Source organism: Vigna unguiculata, chromosome 7, assembly GCF_004118075.2.
Source record: "Vigna unguiculata cultivar IT97K-499-35 chromosome 7, ASM411807v1, whole genome shotgun sequence".
Classification (NCBI taxonomy): domain Eukaryota; kingdom Viridiplantae; phylum Streptophyta; class Magnoliopsida; order Fabales; family Fabaceae; genus Vigna; species Vigna unguiculata.
Genome location: NC_040285.1, coordinates 28,191,566 through 28,212,692, shown reverse-complemented (window position 1 = coordinate 28,212,692; position 21,127 = coordinate 28,191,566). Strand labels below are relative to the sequence as shown.

The following is a 21,127-nucleotide window of genomic DNA, read 5'->3' as shown; positions in this document are numbered from 1 at the left end:
ATTAATAGAAATAAAATTGGAATAAAATACCAGGAGTAATACATTTTAATAATTTTTCTTTTTTTGATTTGAAAGGTTAAATGGTGGGCTCCAACTTCCAAGTGAAGCTGGTTGGAGCGTGTAAAGGAAACTATAACCGGGTGTTTTTATTAGGGTTAAATTAAAATTCTTTTATTTTTTAATTTGATGTTAATCTATTGTTAATATATGATCTTATCGTCTTGATATTTGTTGCCATTTGTTAATAAACGTTAAGTTTAGTTTATGGTTGATATAAACTTGATATCGTAAATAATGTAAAATGACCGGTAAATTTTTATCTTTTTGAAAATAAACAAGAACAATTTAATAGACGATGGTACCATAAATAATTTCTTAGTTCGAATAAGTGATTATATGAAAGTTATTGGGAATATATTGATTTCATTAATATCTCAACACACATTTTCGATGAAAACAATAACATTTATTTATTATTTTATAATAATCATATAATCTAACTTTTAACACGTGAAAATAATTAAATAAACTAATTAATTTTTAGTAATTAATTTTTAATCTCTTAACTTTGAACTTTGATACTAAATTTTGATGAAAAATTGAATTTACTCTTGTCTTAAATTTTAATATATTTTAGTTTTTAAATTTTAAAAATTAATAAATATAATCATTTTGATTCAATTACATTGAATATATTTGACATGTTAAATACATTTTTTAATTAATATTGAAGTGAAAATGTATTAAATCATATAAAAGATTTAAATGCTAGCATTTGACACGTAAAAAACATAATTAAGTTAAAAGATTAAATTCATTTATTTCTAGAATTTAAAGACTAAAATTTGTTAAAATTTCAAATAAAAATAAATTTTAATTTCGAGAAACTAAAAAATATTTAAGTGAACGATATAACAACCATGTACTTTAATTAACAACTTAAACAAAAAATAAAAAAAAAATGTAAAATTTTAAATATTTAACAAAAAACAATTATTGTAAAACTATCGAAAGCAAATAAATTAAAACATATAATAACTCTTGTAATAAATATATCTTATTTATTACCCTCAATAAATAAAAGTAAATTTAAATAAAATACTAGGTCTAATAAATTTTAATAATTTTTTTGAATATAAATTAGAAAAATGATATTTTAACAACCCATTTTTAACAACTTCTCTCACTATCTGACATGGCAGTGAGATAGTGTTTTTTTTTCTTTTTTTTCTTTAAAAAATCCACATAAGGCATGGTTGAGTACGAGAGAGAATGGTAGTTGAAGGAGTTACACAACTGAGAGAAGCAAGTGAGAGAGAGAAGTTACAGATAGCGTAGTGAAAGTGTTTCGAGAAGTGGTGGTGAGTAGCTTGTGGTTTCTCCATCTCCAGGATTGGTTTTCCTCCTTGCCCACTATTTTTTTGTCCTTCATCTCCTCTCTGAGGTGTATTGTTTGTCAGTCCTGTAATTCTGTTCTTCGTCCATGCCTGTTGTTTTCTTCTTCCTTCATTGTCGAAGTTTGTTGTTTATCTGTTTTGGAAGTTTTGTCTTCGTTGATGTTTGTGGAAAGGAGTGATTTTTGTTTCTGTTTTTGGTTAATATGATAAAGTTTTGATTTTTTTTAAAATAGTGTTGTTGAAGAGCGAATTGCTGAGCAACATTAGTGTTTTTGGTTTTGCTCTGGTCTACATTGGTGAAGAGGCACATACCAAACATGTTAAATTCTCAAAATTTAAGTGCTACTACCTTTATGTGGATGAGGAAAAATAATGTAATGTAGAAAAGTACAGGTTCACACTTACGATAACACAGCTTTGCACTTAAACTTGAAGTTTTTCATATCCAATAAATTATAAACAATCTCCAAAATTATAAACATTATTCCTTATCAATTGGTGTGAGTTAACTTTATTAATGAAGTGTATACTTTACCCATGCCACCAAACGGGATACTTATCATCCAAGTCAACAAGTGGAAACATTTTATGTCCATAAATTTAATATAGATTATTAAAAGTTTACAGTTTATGTGCGAAGTAGGGGTTTCGTAAGTGCGAACCTGAATTTTTTCTGCATAACTTTGTTATCCCTAACCGTGGTCTGCATACCAGCCATTACGTTTTTAGAATTTAACATGTCTGCATCATGGTTGAAGTGAGTTGGAATAAGGTGTACCCATTTAAAGAAATGGTTTTGTTAGTCGTTATTCCACGTGTAAGTGCAAAACAATGAGTTGGGTTCTGCTAACCTAAGCTAAATGATTTGAACAAAACCTTTTCCCTGGTTGAGTTTGATTATAAGTATCCTTTTGGACAGACCCCTTGGTAGCATCGATAATTTATAAAGTTTGTTAATTTAGTGACGTTAAAGGAAGTTTTAACGATAAATTTTACATATTTTTTTAAACTTATTGAATATGAAAAATTTCTAGTTTAAGTGCAAAGTTGTGTTACTGTAAGTGCGAAACTAAACTTTTCTGCATTACATTGTTTTCCCTTACCCACATAAAAGAAGTAGCCCTTAAGTTTTGAGAATTTAACATGTTTGGTTCGTGGATGAGGTGAGTTGGTATAACATGAACGCATTTCAATAGGTGGTGGTGTGACAAGTGATCCAGAATCTAAGTGCCAACCCAGGAGTCCCCTTCTGCTAATCTGCGTTATATGATTTGAACAAAATGTTTCCACTTGTTGGCTTGGATGATAAGTATTTCGTTTGGTGGCATGAGTAAATTATAAACTTCATTAGTAAAGTTAACTTACACCAATTGATAAGGAATAATGTTTATAAATTTTGCAGATTGTTTTAAACTTATTTAATATGAAAAACTTCCAGTTTAAATGTAAAGTTGTGTTATCGTAGGTGCGAACCTGTACTTTTCTGCGAAACATTGTTTTTCCTCACCGACATAAAAGTAGTAGCCTTTAAGTTTTGAGAATTTAACATGTTTGGATCGTGGATGAGGTGGGTTGGTATAACATGAACCCATTTCAATAGGTAGTGGTGTGACAAGTGATCTAGAATTTAAATGCCAACCGAGGAATCCCCTCCTGCTAATCTGCGTTATATGATTTGAACAAAATGTTTCCACTTGTTGACTTGGATGATAAGTATTCCGTTTGGTGGCATGAGTAAATTATAAACTTCATTAATAAAGTTAACTCACACCAATTGATAAGGAATAATGTTTATAAATTTTGGAGATTGTTTATAATTTATTGGATATGAAAAACTTCCAATTTAAGTGCAAAGCTGTGATATCGTAAGTGTGAACCTGTACTTTTCTGCATTCCATTGTTTTTCCTCACCCACATAAAGGTAGTAGCACTTAAATTTTTAGAATTTAACATGTTTGGTTCGTGCCTCTTCACCAATGTAGACCACAGCAAAACCAAAAACACCAATGCTGCTCAACAATCCGCTCTTCAACAACACTGTTAAAAAAAAAAAATCCAAACTTTATCATATATTAACCAAAAACAGAAACAAAAATCACTCATTTCCACAAACATCAACGAAGACAAAAAATTTCGTGTACTGGGTTAACCCAAAACATTTTGTGCTCCACCAAAAGGGAAAGGGAAATGACAAACCCACTAAAAGAATATCTTCCAAAACGGAGAAACAACAAACTTCGACAATGAAGGAAGAAGAAAACAACGAGTATGGACGAAGAATAAAATTACAAGACTAACGAACAATACACTTCGGAGAGGAGAGGAGATGGAGGACGAAAAAACGGTGGAAAAGAAGGAAAACCAAATCTGGAGATGGAGAAACCATAAACTGCTTACCACCACTTCTCCAACCACTTTCATTGTGCTCTCTATAACTCCTCTCTCGCTTCTCTCACTTGTGTAACTCTTTCAACCACCGCCTCTCTTCACTTGCTCTCTCAGTTGTGTAACTCCTTCGACCACTATTTCTCTCTCGTCCTCAACCATGCCTTACGTGGATTTTTTAGGCATAAGAAAAACACTCTCTCGTTGCCACGTCAAGTAACGAAGTTGTTAAAAATAGATTATTTCCCTGTAAATTAAAGACATTTTCGAAAAGTTTAACAGGTGGCCCCGGTCAACCTAGGTGGAAGCGCGTAGAGGTAAAGTGTAACTGGGAGTTCTTCATATCATAGGGCTGGGAACCTATATATTTGTCTCTAATCTTACACAATTCCTCACTTCACTCCAATTTGTCCCATCCCAAAGGACAAACGCATTTCAATCTTTTCCTCCATTCTTCAATTTATGGCTTCTCCAAAGAGAGAAACAGATGGCAATGACGGTGTCTCTGACGGTGCCGGTGCTGAAGTTGCTCATGGCGGTGCCGCTACTGGGATTGCTGCTACCTCTGCTTCTTCAACTATGCCCGACGATTTGATGATAGAAATACTGTCGCGGGTTCCGGTGAAGGCTCTCATGCGGTTTAGGTGCGTTTCTAAGTATTGGAATTCCTTCGTTTTCGATCCCAATCTAGTGAAACTGCACCTTCAAAGATCCCCAAGAGACAAACCAATCCTCTACACGCTATCCGACTATGGCGAGTACGACGACGATGCACATTACCTGCACTGCTCCTCTACACAAAGCTTGCTCGAGAATCCAAACTCCGTTGTTGGCATCGATGATGACGGTGTTCCAGTCTTCGCCAACTACGACATCGTTGGAGTCTGCAACGGATTGGTGTGTCTGAGTAGAATCCATACTAATCTTGACGAAATCTGGGTCCGATTTTGGAACCCTGCCACCAGACTCAGTTCGGAGGAATCACCATCTTGTTACATAGAATGTGGGTGCGCCAACATGGCGTTTGGCCACGATGCTTCAACCGACACTTATAAGGTGGTGGCGGCAGTGTTGAGTGACGCTAAAACTCACAAAATCGAACTTATAGTTCACAATCTTGGAGATGATTGTTGGAGGGAGATTCGAACTACCGATGCTGATTTTCCTTCGGAGTTTCGTCAAACCAAAGGAGTGTTTCTGAATGGCACCCTTAACTGGGTGACAGTACTTGGCACTGGGAATTCCAGATCGTTGGTGGATTTTTGCTTTGACTTAGCCAGTGAGACGTACACATGCTTTCAACTGCCTAATGATGTGGGAGAAGGTTTCTCAGAACTTGGAGCTTTTGGGGGTTGTCTCTGTCTCTCCCACATTTACCATAGAGAATCTTTTGCTTTCTGGCAAATGAAGGAGTTTGGAGTTTATCAATCTTGGACTATGTTGATGAACATCAGTTACAACTATTTTGAGTTTCCCCGGTACCTCATTCCGCGTCCCTTGTGCTTGTCTGAAGACGGCAATATCCTGATCCTGGTATGCCATGCGGAATACCAACTTGTTTGGTGTAATCGGAGACATTGCCAGATAGAGCATTTTGAAATTCCCCACAAATGGGTTTCCCTCAAGTCCACCGATTACGTTCAGAGCTTGGTGTTGCCTTATCCTACTACCTGACCTCTGTCCAATCAAATCATGTAAGTGTTTTCTTACCACATTTTCATTCTGATGCATTACCATGCTCACATTCCCTTTCAAATGTTGAAATGCTTCTTAACTTCTTTGCAATTTTGATATGTTAAACTTTGCTCTCAGCGTTTCATAGCAACAGTTCTGATCTTTCTGTTGACGCATGCTTGTAGTTGCCTGACTCTAGTTTGGTTTTGGCTGCATTTCCTGTATTAGTTCATATCTTATTCTTATTCCTTCAACTTAATTGAATGGTAGTACATACCGACACATATAGATAGATGGATCATGTGAATATGAATGGTAGCAACTTAGTTTGATTATATTGTCGGATGATGGAGTCTGTATTAATGTACTATAGATTAATATTAATAAGACAACATGCGTCACCAATGCCATCGGCTCGTATCGAAGCTAAATTCTTTCTTTGTTTACAGAGGAATATGTGCTTCTTTGAGCATCATGGATTTATTTATTTTCCTTTGTGGGTAGTTTTAATTTTCTTGTGTTGCAGGTTTTGTTGTTCTTGGTTAATATCTCATCCAGGTATAAATTTGTTCTATATTCACATAAAACAGAATCTTGTATCCATTCTAATAGAGTAATAATTCTTAGGATTTATTTGATGTGTGCTAAAACTAAAATGTTGGATCTTCCCAATCTAGCATCTCACTGTTTAAAAATTAATTGCTTCGTATTCAAACTCTGTTTAAAGTTTACACATGATATGCTGGCAGGAAATAACAGGACTCCTCTTTATAGACATAAGGACGCATCGTGGACTACCATCGTGGACTACCATCGTGGACTACGGTAGTAGGAAGAAAGAAGAGAAGAGGATTATTAGAAGAATAATTATAATTTGTTTTAGTACCTGTTCTGTAAAAGTCGTTTATTATGACTCTCATGATGAACCTTTCTTTAAAGTTCTTCAATAAAATACATTATAAGAAACTTGTTTAATAGTATTTATAAGTGATTAGATGCAGCTTTTGCTGCACCATCCAGGTATATTATTAGCATTGTTGTTTGTTGCACTATTTTCTCTCTTAATAGTATATTTATGATATGTGATTGAATGGATTTCCTCTCTCCTCCTTCTCTTGTCTTTCGTTATATTTGTGAAAAAAATAGGACACTTTTGTTGATCTAGGTAGAAGGTACAGTTTGCATTTGAGCACATTTATATTTCTCAAGTTTTAAATTATTCGCACGATAAAGTACTCAGAAAATAATCGAGTACAAGCTAGAGACTATCATTTAACAGGGATCTCCTATACTATTTTAATTTTAATACCAAAAGCTTTATTATAAAGAGTCAATTTCCTCTTCTTCAATAATGTAAACTCTTATGAGACTTACGCTATATATTTTTATTTAATATATTTGATATTATTTTTTAAAATTGTGGACAAACATGTTATGACTACTATATATAATTATTTGTTGGAGTTAAAATTTAATTATGCATAAATTAAAATAAAGCTTGAAAATATATGAAAAATATTGTACAAATTAGCTCATAAATGAACAAATGTTGTTTTAAACAAAAGTGTTTCTTTTTATTTTTTCTCTTTCTTAAAAATGTGAATGAATAAATTGACATAACTTGAATCTTGTTACCAAAATAACAATATTAAGTGACACTAAATTTTAATTGAATAGCATTAAAGAAATAGAACTATTTAATAAGAGAAATTGGAGAACGGGCATAAAGGGATAAAGCTGGGAACCAAAATGGTAGTTACGAACCGTTGGTGTTCATCTCCGTGGCCGCCTCTGTCACTACCGCTGCCATGGAATTTGAAGGCAGCAAGAACGCCACTGTCACTGAAATTGAAATGTGGAACGTTTTCTGAAGGGTCTTGTTGTCTTGTTCACAACGACCAAGACGATATGCAAGCTCTCTTGCAGATCCTTCCATCAGATTTGCATCGAAGTCTAATCGATCAATCTAATCGCTCTCAACTTCTGGAGGTCCCTGTTCAATTTCAACGCTATTTGTTATTTGTTTAATCCTTAATTCACTCTTCTTCTTTCTAATCTAACATTTGTTTTTTCATATTAGGTTGTATTGGATTTGGGTCGTCTCCCAGAAGCACGTTATTTAGGAGAGCATGGAGGCCACAGTTTAAGGAACACAGAGGTAATGCGTACCTTGCACTCTTTATATTTGGCGTATTATTTATGTGGACCTCGAAATGTGTTATCCAGAAATGCATTGAGTTGTATGGTGTATTTGTGTAGCTAGGTAACTGTGAAGGAGTTGGAGTATGCTGAACAAGCTATTGGAGAGTTTGGCAAGGACAATAGAGCTGGAATTGAGGGTACTTTGCACAGAATATCTGCAATTAGGAGTAGGAATGGTCACATAGTTGGCTTGACTTGCCGTGTTGGGAGAGCAATCACTGGCCAGATTGACATGGTTTATGACCTGCTTCAATATGGGAAGAGCATTTTGTTTGTTGGAAGGTATACCACAGTATTCTCCATTGAATCTCTTATTGATATTTTAAGATTAGATACAAATTGAAGTGATGAGGGAATCCTTGAAATGAAATTAGTTTGATTCCTTATCTTATGGTAAAATGTATACTTGTAAGAGAACAAACAAGAAGGTAAAAAGAATTAAATTTCTTCTACAAGTTGTTAGAAAAGAAAGTTTCTATTCTATGGGTGTTCTAGTGAACAAGTTGATTTTAAGTTACGAGATAACTTAAATTGATTTTACCCTTTTTGTTTTCTTATCCTATAAGTACCTAGAGAGAGCTTTATCCAACTAGAACATGTGTCATTTGATCATTTTTCTAGATTTAAAATATTTTAAGGATTCTGTGTTTGGCATAAGTTGTTGGTTTTGGAAGACTTTGAAATTTATGTTAAGATCTGTCTAATAAGTGATAAAAGTTACTTTACCATGGTCTATTGACTCCCCAATCCAATAATGTAGTAGGTGTTCAATTTTTCTATGAAAATTTGATGGTTTTTTTCCCTTCTTTTTCTTGGATTCTCTCAGGCCTGGGGTTGGCAAAACTACTGTTATGCGTGAAATTGCTCGAGTGCTGTCTGAGGAGCTTCACAAAAGAGTGGTATGCTGATTTTTTCAGCATCTAGAAGCATTTTCTCTTCCTTTAAAAGTACTGTTTTAGACTGGCTCAGGATGGAATAACTTCTTGCAAAATGGGTAGAAGATTATTGATACCTAATGTGAATCCACTTGGCATGAATTCAATTTATGGATCTTTCTAGGATGGAAATGGAAACAATGTGCAAAAAATAAAAATGAACAGAGGAAGGAAATGGAAACAAAGAAAGGATGTGGAGAGCCACAGCCTAGTTTAGGAAAAATTCCTTGATAAGTTATAGGCGGTTCTGTCAAGAACCCAATAGAAACAGTTCTATCAAAAGGGATAACCCAATTTTTCAATAATTCAAGTTTGCTTTGCACATGCACATAAGACCCTATTTATAGGCTAAGTGGGGGCTGTCAAAAATTGCAACTCTTAGGAACCTAAAAGGACTCCACCAGTATGCAATTACTATGTATGGTTAATTGCTTGTTACATTAATTTTTAGAATTAAAGAAGCTCTAAGGAGATGACCCACTAGTAATTATACAGCACAAGGGCTGTCAAAAGTTGCAACACCTAGAAAATTAACAGGATTTCACTGGCTTGAAAAGCATGCTTGCCCTCTTCAAGAGAAAACCATGGCTAGCGGCTCAAGCCTTATTCTTCCTTAAAGTACTTTTTTAGACAGGCTCATGATAGAATCACTTCTTGCAAAATGGATAGGTGGTTGTTGATACCAGCAATGAAATTGGGGGTGATGGCAATATCCCACATGCAGCAATCGGTGGTGCACGAAGAATGCAGGTGCGGGAGCCATCGATGCAACACAGAGTGATGATTGAGGCAGTGGAAAATCACATGCCTGAGGTGATTATAGTTGATGAGATTGGCACAAAAGCTGAAGCTCATGCTTGCCGATCAATTGCTGAGCGTGGGATCATTCTTATTGGGACTGCTCATGGACAGAAGCTTGAGAATATCATCAAGAATCCTACCCTTTCTGATCTGGTTTGTTTTAACTTTTATATGCTTGTGCCAATAACATCCAATAGCTTGTTGCTTTTGCTCCCTTTTTAAGCAAGTTTTGAACTGTATGTGGCTTACTTAATTTAAGACAATAATCGTCTCTTTGCATAAGTAATGCTGTTTAGATGAGGCCTGAAACTGAATCCCATTTTAAGTTATTACCTTATTTTCATCTGAATTTTAGTTTTCACATAACTTGAACATCACCCATCTAAGCAACTCTAATATTCAAGATTCACCTCCATTTGCTTTATCAGATTGGTGGAATAGAAATTGTTACTCTGGGAGATGCAGAAGCCAAGGCGAGAAATTGTCCGAAGACAGTTCTTGAGAGGAAAGCACCTCCAACATTTGATTTCTTAATTGAGATGAGAGATAGACACTACTGGCTCACACATCAGGTATGTTGATTGAGCACTTATTACTGAAATAACAATAACCTTATCCCATTTGGTGAAGTTGTCTATATGCAACACCATTGGACTTACTCAAAACTAATTTCAGCAATGTCTTTTTTGGTCTCCCTCTACCCTTTCTCATAGGGCTAAATTCATGAGATCTACTCTCATCACCGGTGCCTTCTTTACACACGTCCAAACTACCTAAACCGGTTTTCTATGACTTTTTCTTCGATATTTGACACATCAAGATCTCATACACAATAATTTTTTATCCCATCCTTGTTCCATGCATTCCTTATCATTTCTGCTATTCCCACTTTTTTACTTTTTCTTTTATAGAAATTATTGTTGTTATTCATTTAACTTATTTTCAGAATAGCATCAGTGATTTTGTCCAGCCCTTTGAATAAAATTTGCACAACACAATGAATGTACTTACATTCATGAAAGAAAACGTATTGTTAGAATGGACTGTCATCAATACTAGGCCACTTAGAAAAAGGTATATATGTCCTTGGTTTAAAGCTGAACGTCAATTTGACTCCCCTACCTTAAATATGTTGTTTGACTCTCAAATTTAAGCAAAGTTTGGTTTTTGTGCTTTCAATTTAGAATTGATGTTTTTGCCCCCTATAATTTGAAAAAAAAACTGTTTTAATGCCCTGATGCCTTATATATTAAACGTTGTCAAAATGGATATTTTGAAAGGAAAACAAACATATGGTTGGCTATTTGATGATAATAATGAAAAATCGAATTATCTGGTGCTGTTTTTTTCTTGATAATTTCTTTTTGTTAATGACAAATTACTTGAGCAGAATTATATGGGCCAATTGAAAGGCCAGGTAGAGTAGTTTCTGTTAATCATTGAGGGCATTGATAGGCTAAAATTTCATTTCATTTTAATAATATCTTGTTTTCCTTTTGCAGACCGACAAAAGTGTAGATATGTTGCTTCGGGGAAAAAGTCCACAGGTTGAGGTAAATTCTTTACGGCTGTACTTTTTCAGTTTATTTGATTGAAAGATTTTTCTATTATTATTTGTTTCTCCCTATACTTCACAGTTCTATACTTCACTATAGAATTTTACTGATGAAAGTGACTGTTAGCTTTTTGGTTGATGCCTGCCAGAGAAAAAAACTTTAAATCTATTGTTCAGTTTTTTCGCTTTTTCTGAAACTACTTGATAAAGAGCAAAAGACATGATTAGGCTTCTGAGATTGTAGATAAACTCAACATAAGTTACCATGGTCATAGAAATATAGGTTCACACCTCGCATCTGGCCTTGTTCTTTCCTCTCTCTTTTTTCCTGGTCTTCCTTCCTGACACCTGATTACAATCATATAAGTGTGAGCCACAATGCATGTGCATCCATATGTTCCAGAAGCCCAAATCTGCTATAACTTCATGGGTTTTTAAACTTGTCTCTTCGAATAAACAGAAGCTCATCACGTTTTTCTAGATAAATATATATGGATATTTTAGATATTATGAATGCCATCTTTAACTTCACTATAGGTTACAAATGTTTGGAATTTGGAGTAGCATTCTAAATATGAAGATTTTTACTCACAGGGTAATTTTGGAGTATGTTTGTGTTGCCATATGGACGTTAATTCGCTTTTAAAATTGGTTTTTAGTCTCTGATGCATATGCATTTGATAAGTTGATACGTCTGACCAACATACAAAGGATTATCTTATATATCTTTGATATAATTTTACCAGGATATTTCATATTATGACTATATAACTCTTTTGCAGGTAAGAAGAAAAGATGAAAAGTGTAAGGCCGTGATAGAAAAATCTAAGGCATACGATAAATGCCTATGATATTATTCAATTAGAACCAATTTAGGTTCAAAGCTATAAACCAGCAAAAGATTATGTAAATTATGTATTTATTTCATTGAGATATATGTATATATCTTCACTCTGAAGTTACATCCAGCACTTTATGTTCCGTGTTGTGTTACATTAACGCAATTTAAGAATTTCGTAAAGAATCACCACAAATAATTAAATAACAAGAATAGGAATCACGGAGAGAACATATCAGCATAAGATTTTTTTTAATGTGGTTCAATTAAAGTATTAACAAATTCTTATTTATGTGTATGGGAAAACAATTATTAAACAAGTTTCTCTCGTAGAAATATACTGATGAATATGCTTGCCCAATCAACATATTTTGCACAAGGTTCATACGTAGAAAAAATGGATACAATAAACTCCATATCACGTCATGAATTATTCAACAAAATTTGTAATGCATGACACACATTTCTCATACTAACTTGGTAAAAATGTAGATGGACTATTTTAGAGACAATAGAAACTTTAAACGTAATGTTACATTCTAAGTGCTTCTATCGTTTATCACCAAACAATCCATAAAGTAGACTCTAGACAACCACAAACAAACTTGTATATGAGAGACTTCTAATGTCCAAGTACCCAACATAGTTTGGGTAACCTAACTTTTAATCCCACAATAAACTAGGATTATGACAAGTCGTCTCATCAAGTACCTTAAAATCTACTTAATAACTTGTAAATGAGTTTTTTTAGGGTTTAACATGAACATCGTCACAACTTTCACATCATATACCATGTTATGATGAGTGAAAAATCATTGCATACATCATAAAACCAATGGTTGTTTCCTTCCATCAAACTCTTGTATAAGGAGATCAAATGTACTCATTTGAATAACTTAAAAGTATTTGAGTTTTTTATTTTGAGTGTTATGTCTCAAACAGTCACTCTCCTTTGTTTATCCTAAAGAACAAAACCTCATTGTGTGGTTTTCTTTCTTACAAAAACAACATCTAATGATCGAAATATTTTGTCCACACTTTCAATATGCTTTATTTTCAGTTGTTCACAAATCACGTAAATCATACCATGAACCATTCCAACAAAATTCTTCACATATAAGACAAGTTGTTCACACTAACTCGATTAATTAAAACTAAAACATAAAGTAGACTCTAAGACATTTACTTTCCGAAAATCCATAAAATGAAACTATAGACACTTTTAAACAAAGTTATTCGGTGAGTCCATATCAATATTCTCATTATAAACAATTTATAACATATTCTAATTAGAGTCTACCATGAGAGTTTCAATTTTGTTGGGGTTAAATCCTGTCTCCTCTTGTGCTCTTATTGATGAAAGGTGTCGTACGATGTTGAAAACTTGTCCTCAAGGAAACGTATTGAAGAGGAAGATGAGTTTAAGTTGGAGCCTTTCAGCTGCATTATCTCTTCGTCTAATCCTAAGGCCATGAACTTCTCTACATTGATTGATGACTCTGAAAACAATGTAGCTCATAGTGGCTGCAACGTACTGTGATGCTTTCTTCTGCAGTAATATAGTATCAGATGTCTTTGTTATGAACTTAAAGTCCTCTCTCTTTACTTTTTGTTGTCACACTCTTTTTGGTCCCACAGTAATAGTGAACTTTCAGCTCATGATCTCATTTTTTTCTACTCTAGCCCCTAGCCACTATACCAATCGTAGGGGATTTTATATTTGTCTACTCCATGAACTCAAATTCATCTTTCTTTGTTTGAAAAAGATATCCACCATTTTAATGCTATGTTTTGGGTAATAACAAGGCCTAATCCAGTGTTCGTAGCAAGCGGGTTTTTCTATAAAAATACCAATGAGATATGAATAATAACATTAGCGTGTGGATCATATCCACAGTTTCAAACCACACAATTTGTCGCCTACTAGCCCCACCTTTGAATATTCTTTCTTCGATTTTGACTTCGTGTCAAGATCATGTACTGTTCAGAAAGCAGTTAAAGTATTCTGGATTGGGATTACCATTTGCATGGCATAAAGAAAATTATGACATTTGCACTTCTGTATATTATTGCATCTACTTATTCTCTTCCAAAGGATTCAAAATGACTTATTCTGTTTTATTTTCTACTGTGGAGATCTGAACATGAAGATCCCTTCATTTTTACTCGTGTTAACTTCTTTTCATGAGAGTTTGTACTTACATATGTATCATCATTTTCCAACTGTGTATTTTTAAAGGCAAAATGTATAATTTGTATGTAGAGGGTTTCAACAAATAGCATGAATGTAATGATAAAAACTCAATCCGTGGATTGTCACGGGTTTTGGTTAACAAGAGCTAAAAAAAACACTGATATGAGTTGACATTAACATTATTTAAAACCAATTGGATAAAACCGAACAACATAGCAGGCCATGGCAATTTATGTTCTTTACTCAGCCGGCAAACTCTTTATGTCAGCTAGTTATTCATTCTCGTATGTAGCTACTCTCTCACGTAACCCACATTTATAATTTTGTTAACCAGATCTTCCTAGTATTTTTTATGTTGTTCTGTTTTTTTTTGTTTTGTCTGCTTTCAATGAGTGAATGATTCTATATCAGTGTTCAAGTTCACTCGACAATGCTGGACCCCTCCAGAAAAAGAGTCCACTCTGCCACTTCCAAATTCCAGAATTAAACTATGGCCGGCCACAACATATGCATGGTTGCTACGTTTCTCCACCCTTTTGTTTTAAACTATCATGAGTCGTTCTCCAATGGCAATAAACTCAAACTAGTTCTTCACCAATTACAAATCACCTTGTTTAGTTCTAGAATTCAGAAGCTTAAGCCATGTTCTACCACCTCAAAACATTATGCCTCGTATGTTTCCTTTTACTATCCTTTGAAGTTTCACTCTGGTCATGTGCTTCACTCCCAAACTTGGCTTCTTGCTTGCTGAATCACAATATCAAAAACTTTACCACGCTCCCTTACAAAGAACACGACCAACCCTCTTCCTATAATTACTTCAAAATTCTTAATTTTTCCATCCAAAACCTTCGGTTCGCAGAGCCCGTGATTCCCAAGCCAGTAGCCATTGTATTGCCGGAGAGTTTGGAGCAGCTGCAGAAAAGTGTAGCGTGCAGTAGAGAGAGCTCCATGGAAATCAGAGTAAGATGTGGCGGACACAGCTATGAAGGGACTTCGTATGTGTCTGATGATGGCACTCCTTTCGTGATCATTGACATGATGAATTTGAACCACGTTTGGGTGGACATGGAGACAGAAACAGCATGGGTTGAAGGTGGTGCAACACTGGGAGAGACTTACTATGCAATCTCTGAAGCAAGCAACGAGCATGGATTCTCAGCTGGGTCATGTCCAACCGTTGGTGTCGGAGGACACATTGGAGGTGGTGGTTTTGGGATGCTGTCTAGAAAATATGGTCTTGCAGCAGACAACGTTGTGGATGCCCTTCTTGTTGATGCTGATCAAAATTTGTTGGACCGTGAAACCATGGGAGAAGATGTGTTCTGGGCTATTAGAGGAGGAGGAGGTGGTGTTTGGGGGATCATCTATGCCTGGAAAATCCAGTTGCTGAAAGTGCCACAGGTTGTAACAAGTTTCACTGTCTCAAGAACAGGCACAAAAAGCCATGTTGCAAATCTGGTGCACAAATGGCAACATGTGGCACCAAACTTGGAAGATGACTACTATCTGTCATGCTTCGTTGGTGCTGGTTTGCCCCAGGCTAAAACCAAAGGGTTATCAGTAACACTTAATGGTTTCTATCTTGGTCCTAGAACAAATGCTGTATCCATTCTAAACCAGAGTTTTCCGGAGTTGGGTGTTACAGAAGAAGAATGCAAAGAAATGAGTTGGATTGAGTCAATTGTTTTCTTCTCTGGCCTAAGTGATGGAGCTTCGGTGTCTGACTTGAAGAACAGGTATCTGCAAGAAAAGGAGTATTTCAAGGCGAAATCAGATTATGTGAGAAAGCATGTTCCTCTTGTGGGGATAGAAACTGCACTGGAAATCCTTGAAAAGGAGCCAAAGGGATATGTTATTCTTGATGCTTATGGTGGAAAGATGCATAATATAAGCATTGATGCAATTGCTTTTCCTCACAGAAGAGGAAACTTGTTTACAATACAGTATCTGATATATTGGAAAGAAGGTGAGAATGAGAAAAGCAGTGATTATGTAGATTGGATAAGAGGGTTCTATGATGCTATGACTCCCTTTGTTTCTTCGGGTCCAAGAGCTGCATATATTAATTACATGGACTTTGACCTTGGAGTGAGGAAGAGGATAAGTAATGGTGGTGATGAGAAAGATGGTGTGGAAAGTGCAAGAGATTGGGGTGAAAAGTACTTTTTGAGTAACTATGAGAGATTGGTGAGGGCCAAGACTATGATTGATCCTAACAACGTTTTCACCAATGAACAGGGCATTCCTCCTATGTCTTTGGTCTCTCACAATTTCAGAGCACAGAACAAAGAAATGATGCTATATTTGTAAATGATGTCACTGTGATCCCCTGCATCAGTGAAGAAAATCCCAAGAGTGTGCTTTAAAATTTATGTAGTCAGTTAAAAGTTGAATTGAATATGGAACCTATGCAAAATCTAGATTGGTTCAAAACATGAAATGAAATATCTCCCATTGTCCTTTTCTTTGGGAATGTATCTCTACATGAGTGTTTAGTACAGTCTCCACACCAAAGTACGAGATAATAAGAACATAGAAAAATGTATAGTGAAAGATAATAGAGACAGAAAAAAATAGAATGTGTAGAAATATGATGACATTTTTTTTTCCCGAGAGAGATTTTAATATGAACTCAACCTTTACCCCTTAGAAAAAAAAAAATCATTAGTGGTATTTGCTAGTTCATGTGACTTAAACTACTGTGATAACAACACCATAATTACAACAAAAGTACTATAAGCAAATGTCACAGTATCTTTGATGAAAGATGGTTAGAAATAATGTAAAAGTATAAATTCAAGTTACAAATTAGATAAAAATAATAAAATTAAATACCATATAATATAAATAAAATCTATAAATTAATTGACTCAAGATAATGGATAAAAACAACAATACAATAACACAATCGTAACCACAAAACTAACATAAATTCACCATTAACTATTTTTAGATAATAAAATTTAAAATAATATATACATTGATCGAAACCAAAATGAATAATTCCTAAGATTAAAGACTAAAACTTGAAAATTCTAAAAATTGTAAAATTTCAGAACATAACACTATAAATTTATTGTTTGGCGTTAACTTTTTTCTTTGCACCAAATACTAAATAGATCTAAAATTACTTGTATAAAGATTAAGATATATTATTGTAAATGTTTATATGTAAATATTATTGTGATTTTAATGGAGGATATACCAAAAAGATTTAATATAAAAAAGTAAGTGTATGTGTGTGTGTGTGTGTTTTTTTTTTGTATACATTACTCTACTCTTTCAATTTTACTGAAGGTGAAACTTTTAACTGAATTCATATTTATATTCCTAATAAATTTGAAAAAAATATACCAGAAATATTAAATGGGATTATTTGGTAGAAAAGATTGAGAAGAAAAATAAAATTTTTGTTGATTGGATGTGAAAATTTGTAATATATTACTTTGTAAGTACTAAATATTAAACATCTTCACATAATTTAACACTTTTTGTTGATTGTTTTATTAGTTGAGGTGTTAAACCATAGTCTCACTTTTGCTCATTATAATTTTGGTTTAAATATATATTTGGTCCCTATTTTTGTTGATTTTATTCAATTTGGTCTCTATTTTCGTTTTATGTTCAATTAGGTCTTCATTTTCGTCAAATTATGGTCAATTTGGTCCTTTTCACTAACGGTGTTTAAATAGTTAACGTTTTTTAACAGTACATGCCACGTGTCAGCTTCTGGTTTTTTTAATTTTTTTAATTTCAAAAAAAGTGTCCTTGTGTCAAGTCACAATTGTGCCACGTGTTAATTTCTGCTAGTATTATTTTTTTTGTTCAATTTAGTCCCTATATTCGTTATTTTTGTTCAATTCAGTCTCTATATTCGTTATTTTTATTTAATTTAGTCCCAAATTTTGTCAAAATAAAACCATTTAATTTTTAAAATTGACATTATTATTACTTATTTTTTAAATTTAATTATAAATTATAATATTTAATTATTAATTGAATATAATTTTTAGATTCAATTGTTAAATAGAATATAATTATTTAAATATAATTAAAATATAATTATTAAAATTTTAAAAATATATATTAACATTTGTAAAATTTACATTTAAATTTAAAATATTTAATATTTTTATTGCATTTTAGATATTAAAATTGATTTATAAAAATGTTTTAAATATTCAAAATATTTTAGAAAAATAAACTAATATTTATAAAATTAACATTTACATATAAAATATTTTAGATTTTAATATCTAAAATGCAATAAAAATATTAAATATTTTAAATTTAAATGTAAATTTTACAAATGTTAATATATATTTTTAAAATTTTAATAATTATATTTTAATTATATTTAAATAATTATATTCTATTTAACAATTGAATCTAAAAATTATATTCAATTAATAATTAAATATTATAATTTATAATTAAATTTTAAAAATAAGTAATAATGTCAATTTTAAAAATTAAATGGTTTTATTTAAACAAAATTTGGGACTAAATTAAACAAAAATAACAAATATAGGGACTGAATTGAACAAAAATAACGAATATAGGGACTAAGTTGAACAAAAAAATAATACTAGCAGGAAACTGACACGTGGCACAATTGTGACTTGACACATGGACACTTTTTTTGAAATTAAAAAAAATTAAAAAAAAATTAAAAAAATTAAAAAATTAAAAAAAAATTAAAAAAAAATCAAAAAACCAGGAGCTGACACGTGACATGTACTGTTCAAAAATGTTAACTATTTAAACACCTTTAATGAAAAGGACCAAATTGACCACAATTTGACGAAAATGAGGACCTAATTGAACATAAAACGAAAATAGGGACCAAATTGAATAAAGTCAACAAAAATAGAGACCAAATGTATATTTAAGCCTATAATTTTTTATGCTTTGATTCATACAATATATATTTTTTTTTGCATTTTAATTCCTACAATAAAAAAAATATTTTTAGTACCATAGTAATCTTAAATCAATTTATAAATATTTTTTGGATTTCTTTTTCATATAATAAATATAGTAAAAAAGATTGAATTTGAAAAATATTTTTCATATAATAACTAAAGTAAATGAAAAATATTTTTTATACAATATTTTTCATATAATAATTAAAGTAGATGAAAAAATAAGGTATTTATAAAACTCTGGGAGAAAATATGAGAGCTAGGGAAATTTTCCAAACATAATATTTATTAAAAATTATAAAATTATAAACGAAGTTGATTAATGTTAGTATGTATATAATTTTATAAATTTTAATTAAAGACAGAAGGTTCGTTTAGAAAATATTTACAAAGTGTATTATAAGTAGTTGTCTTTTTCCAACACAATATGGAGCAACAAAAGTTATTCTTTTAATTTAAAACCGGTATTTTTGAGGTACAAAAATATACACAAATATTTCTTTTATAAAAGTGAAATATAAACATAATGATTATATCTAAATAATGAAATTGTTTTTAGTTTCTTTCTTGACTTTTGGACTGTCTAGAAAGTGCAGAGATGAAAAATGAGTGAACTAAAACAACAGAGAAATTCATAGAAATTGTGAACCAAAGTAGAGAGAGAGAGATCAGAAGGGTGTTATTTCCAAAGGTAGCGAAATGGCATCATCATTTGTGGGTACTTTATTTCCCAACAACTTCACACAAACCAAACACTCAGCTTTTCCTTTAAGTACAAGACATCCAACAAAGAGGAGACTGCACTTAACAACAGTAGCAGAGAGCATGACTACTGTCATAGAGAAACTGGGCATCAAAATTGAGAGAAACCCTCCTGAGTCCAAGCTCACTCAACTGGGTGTTAGGAAATGGCCCAAGTAATGCTTTTTTTTCTTTAATTTCTTTTACCCATTTTGTTTCAGTTATTTCAGGTTGATTTGTTGTTCCTTTTGTTTTTCCTATGAGGTTTGGATTAATAAATTTTGTTTGATTTCTTGATTAATGAATCATGCTATGTGCCGAGCTTTTCTTGACCTGTTCATTATAGTTGTGCCATGGGATTGAAGTTGATTTTGTTGTCTGTGTTATGAATGACTGAAGAAATCACAGGAACCACCTTTATGGGGTTCTTATATCTTACCTTAATTACCAAATTGGGTAGACCTGAAACACTGCAAGATGCTATCTTTTTAGTTTACCTGTTTTCAAAAGCTTTTGATCTGTCTCTGATTCTGTGTGACACACATTTGATGTATAACAGATGGGGATGCCCTCCAAGCAAATTCCCATGGACATATGAAGCCAAAGAGACTTGCTATCTTCTGGAAGGAAAAGTGAAGGTGTTTCCTAGTGGGTCAAATGAATCAGTTGAAATTGCTGCTGGTGACTTGGTTGTGTTTCCCAAAGGGATGAGTTGCACTTGGGATGTGTCTGTTGGTGTGGACAAGCACTATAAATTTGAATAAATCCTACAAAGGCACAGGAATTTCATGATTTGGTGATGTAGTTGGATTAATGAGAACTTTGAATTGGTATTTAACTCTGAAGATCTTATTCTTTTCTTCTGTTTTTTCTCGGGCTTTTTCTCCATTTCACTTTGTTTTGTAACACAGCGTTAACAATGGAATGGGTTGGGTTAAAGTTCTTAGTAATATCTTAATCAGCTTTCTCCGCAGAAGCAATATTTGACATTTAATGATTATTTAAAGAAGAGGAGGGTAAGCTTCCTTTGAGACTTCCAAAATAGCATTTCCTATATGAATGTGTGGAATCTGAAACTGTTAACCAGAATTTAAGGAACAATGCATACTTCACTAGTTTGTGTGGTGGTTTTTATTGTTCCTCTTCAAAAGCATTCTTCTCGGATCAAGCTTTGTGTTCTCTCATTTCTTGGTAAAAGTGAGGGATAAAGGGCCTGAAAATTCGCTTAAAATTTCAACTACAGAGTTTATTATTAAAATAAAACAATAGATGTGGAATTTAACGATTCAATTAAAAATGATCACAGAAGTAACTGATATAATAATTATTATAAAACATAATCTTGTAATGGGCGATAATCTATCGCTAAACAGTATAGTTATTTTAAGTATATGTGAATTGACTTATAATAGTCTATACTTGGGTAAATTTAAACAAGTAAAATGAAACAAAAAAATACTCGACTATCACTCCTAAA

General features: G+C 32.8%; 4 protein-coding genes across 5 annotated transcripts; all 4 read left to right on the top strand.

Annotated features, from left to right (window-relative positions):
* Positions 1-4,076: 4,076 nt before the first annotated feature.
* Positions 4,077-6,532, top strand: LOC114189614 (F-box/kelch-repeat protein At3g23880-like). Of its 2 annotated transcripts, XR_003605698.1 has the most exons (3): positions 4,077-5,476; positions 5,983-6,014; positions 6,206-6,532. XR_003605698.1 is itself a non-coding variant. In XM_028078233.1 (2 exons), exon 1 carries the CDS (start codon positions 4,245-4,247, stop codon positions 5,454-5,456), a length of 1,212 nt encoding a protein of 403 aa, XP_027934034.1. In that variant the 5' UTR covers positions 4,082-4,244; the 3' UTR covers positions 5,457-5,476; positions 6,206-6,436. The 2 variants fall into 2 exon arrangements, 1 of the variants encoding a protein (XP_027934034.1); XM_028078233.1 differs by lacking the exon at positions 5,983-6,014 and having other exon boundaries at positions 4,082-5,476; positions 6,206-6,436.
* A 648-nt stretch (positions 6,533-7,180) lies between these two features.
* On the top strand, positions 7,181-11,917 carry LOC114189616 (uncharacterized protein ycf45). Its single transcript, XM_028078234.1, has 8 exons — positions 7,181-7,445; positions 7,537-7,614; positions 7,720-7,940; positions 8,485-8,557; positions 9,263-9,547; positions 9,823-9,966; positions 10,897-10,947; positions 11,732-11,917. The coding sequence occupies exons 1-8, from the start codon at positions 7,206-7,208 to the stop codon at positions 11,798-11,800; spliced, it is 1,161 nt and encodes a 386-aa protein (XP_027934035.1). The 5' UTR covers positions 7,181-7,205; the 3' UTR covers positions 11,801-11,917.
* Positions 11,918-14,350: 2,433 nt separating this feature from the next.
* Positions 14,351-16,489, top strand: LOC114190730 (reticuline oxidase-like). The gene has a single exon (XM_028079721.1). It carries the CDS (start codon positions 14,624-14,626, stop codon positions 16,292-16,294), a length of 1,671 nt encoding a protein of 556 aa, XP_027935522.1. The 5' UTR covers positions 14,351-14,623; the 3' UTR covers positions 16,295-16,489.
* Positions 16,490-19,503: 3,014 nt separating this feature from the next.
* On the top strand, positions 19,504-20,608 carry LOC114190558. Its single transcript, XM_028079494.1, has 2 exons — positions 19,504-19,826; positions 20,210-20,608. The coding sequence occupies exons 1-2, from the start codon at positions 19,609-19,611 to the stop codon at positions 20,412-20,414; spliced, it is 423 nt and encodes a 140-aa protein (XP_027935295.1). The 5' UTR covers positions 19,504-19,608; the 3' UTR covers positions 20,415-20,608.
* The last annotated feature ends 519 nt before the right edge of the window (positions 20,609-21,127 follow it).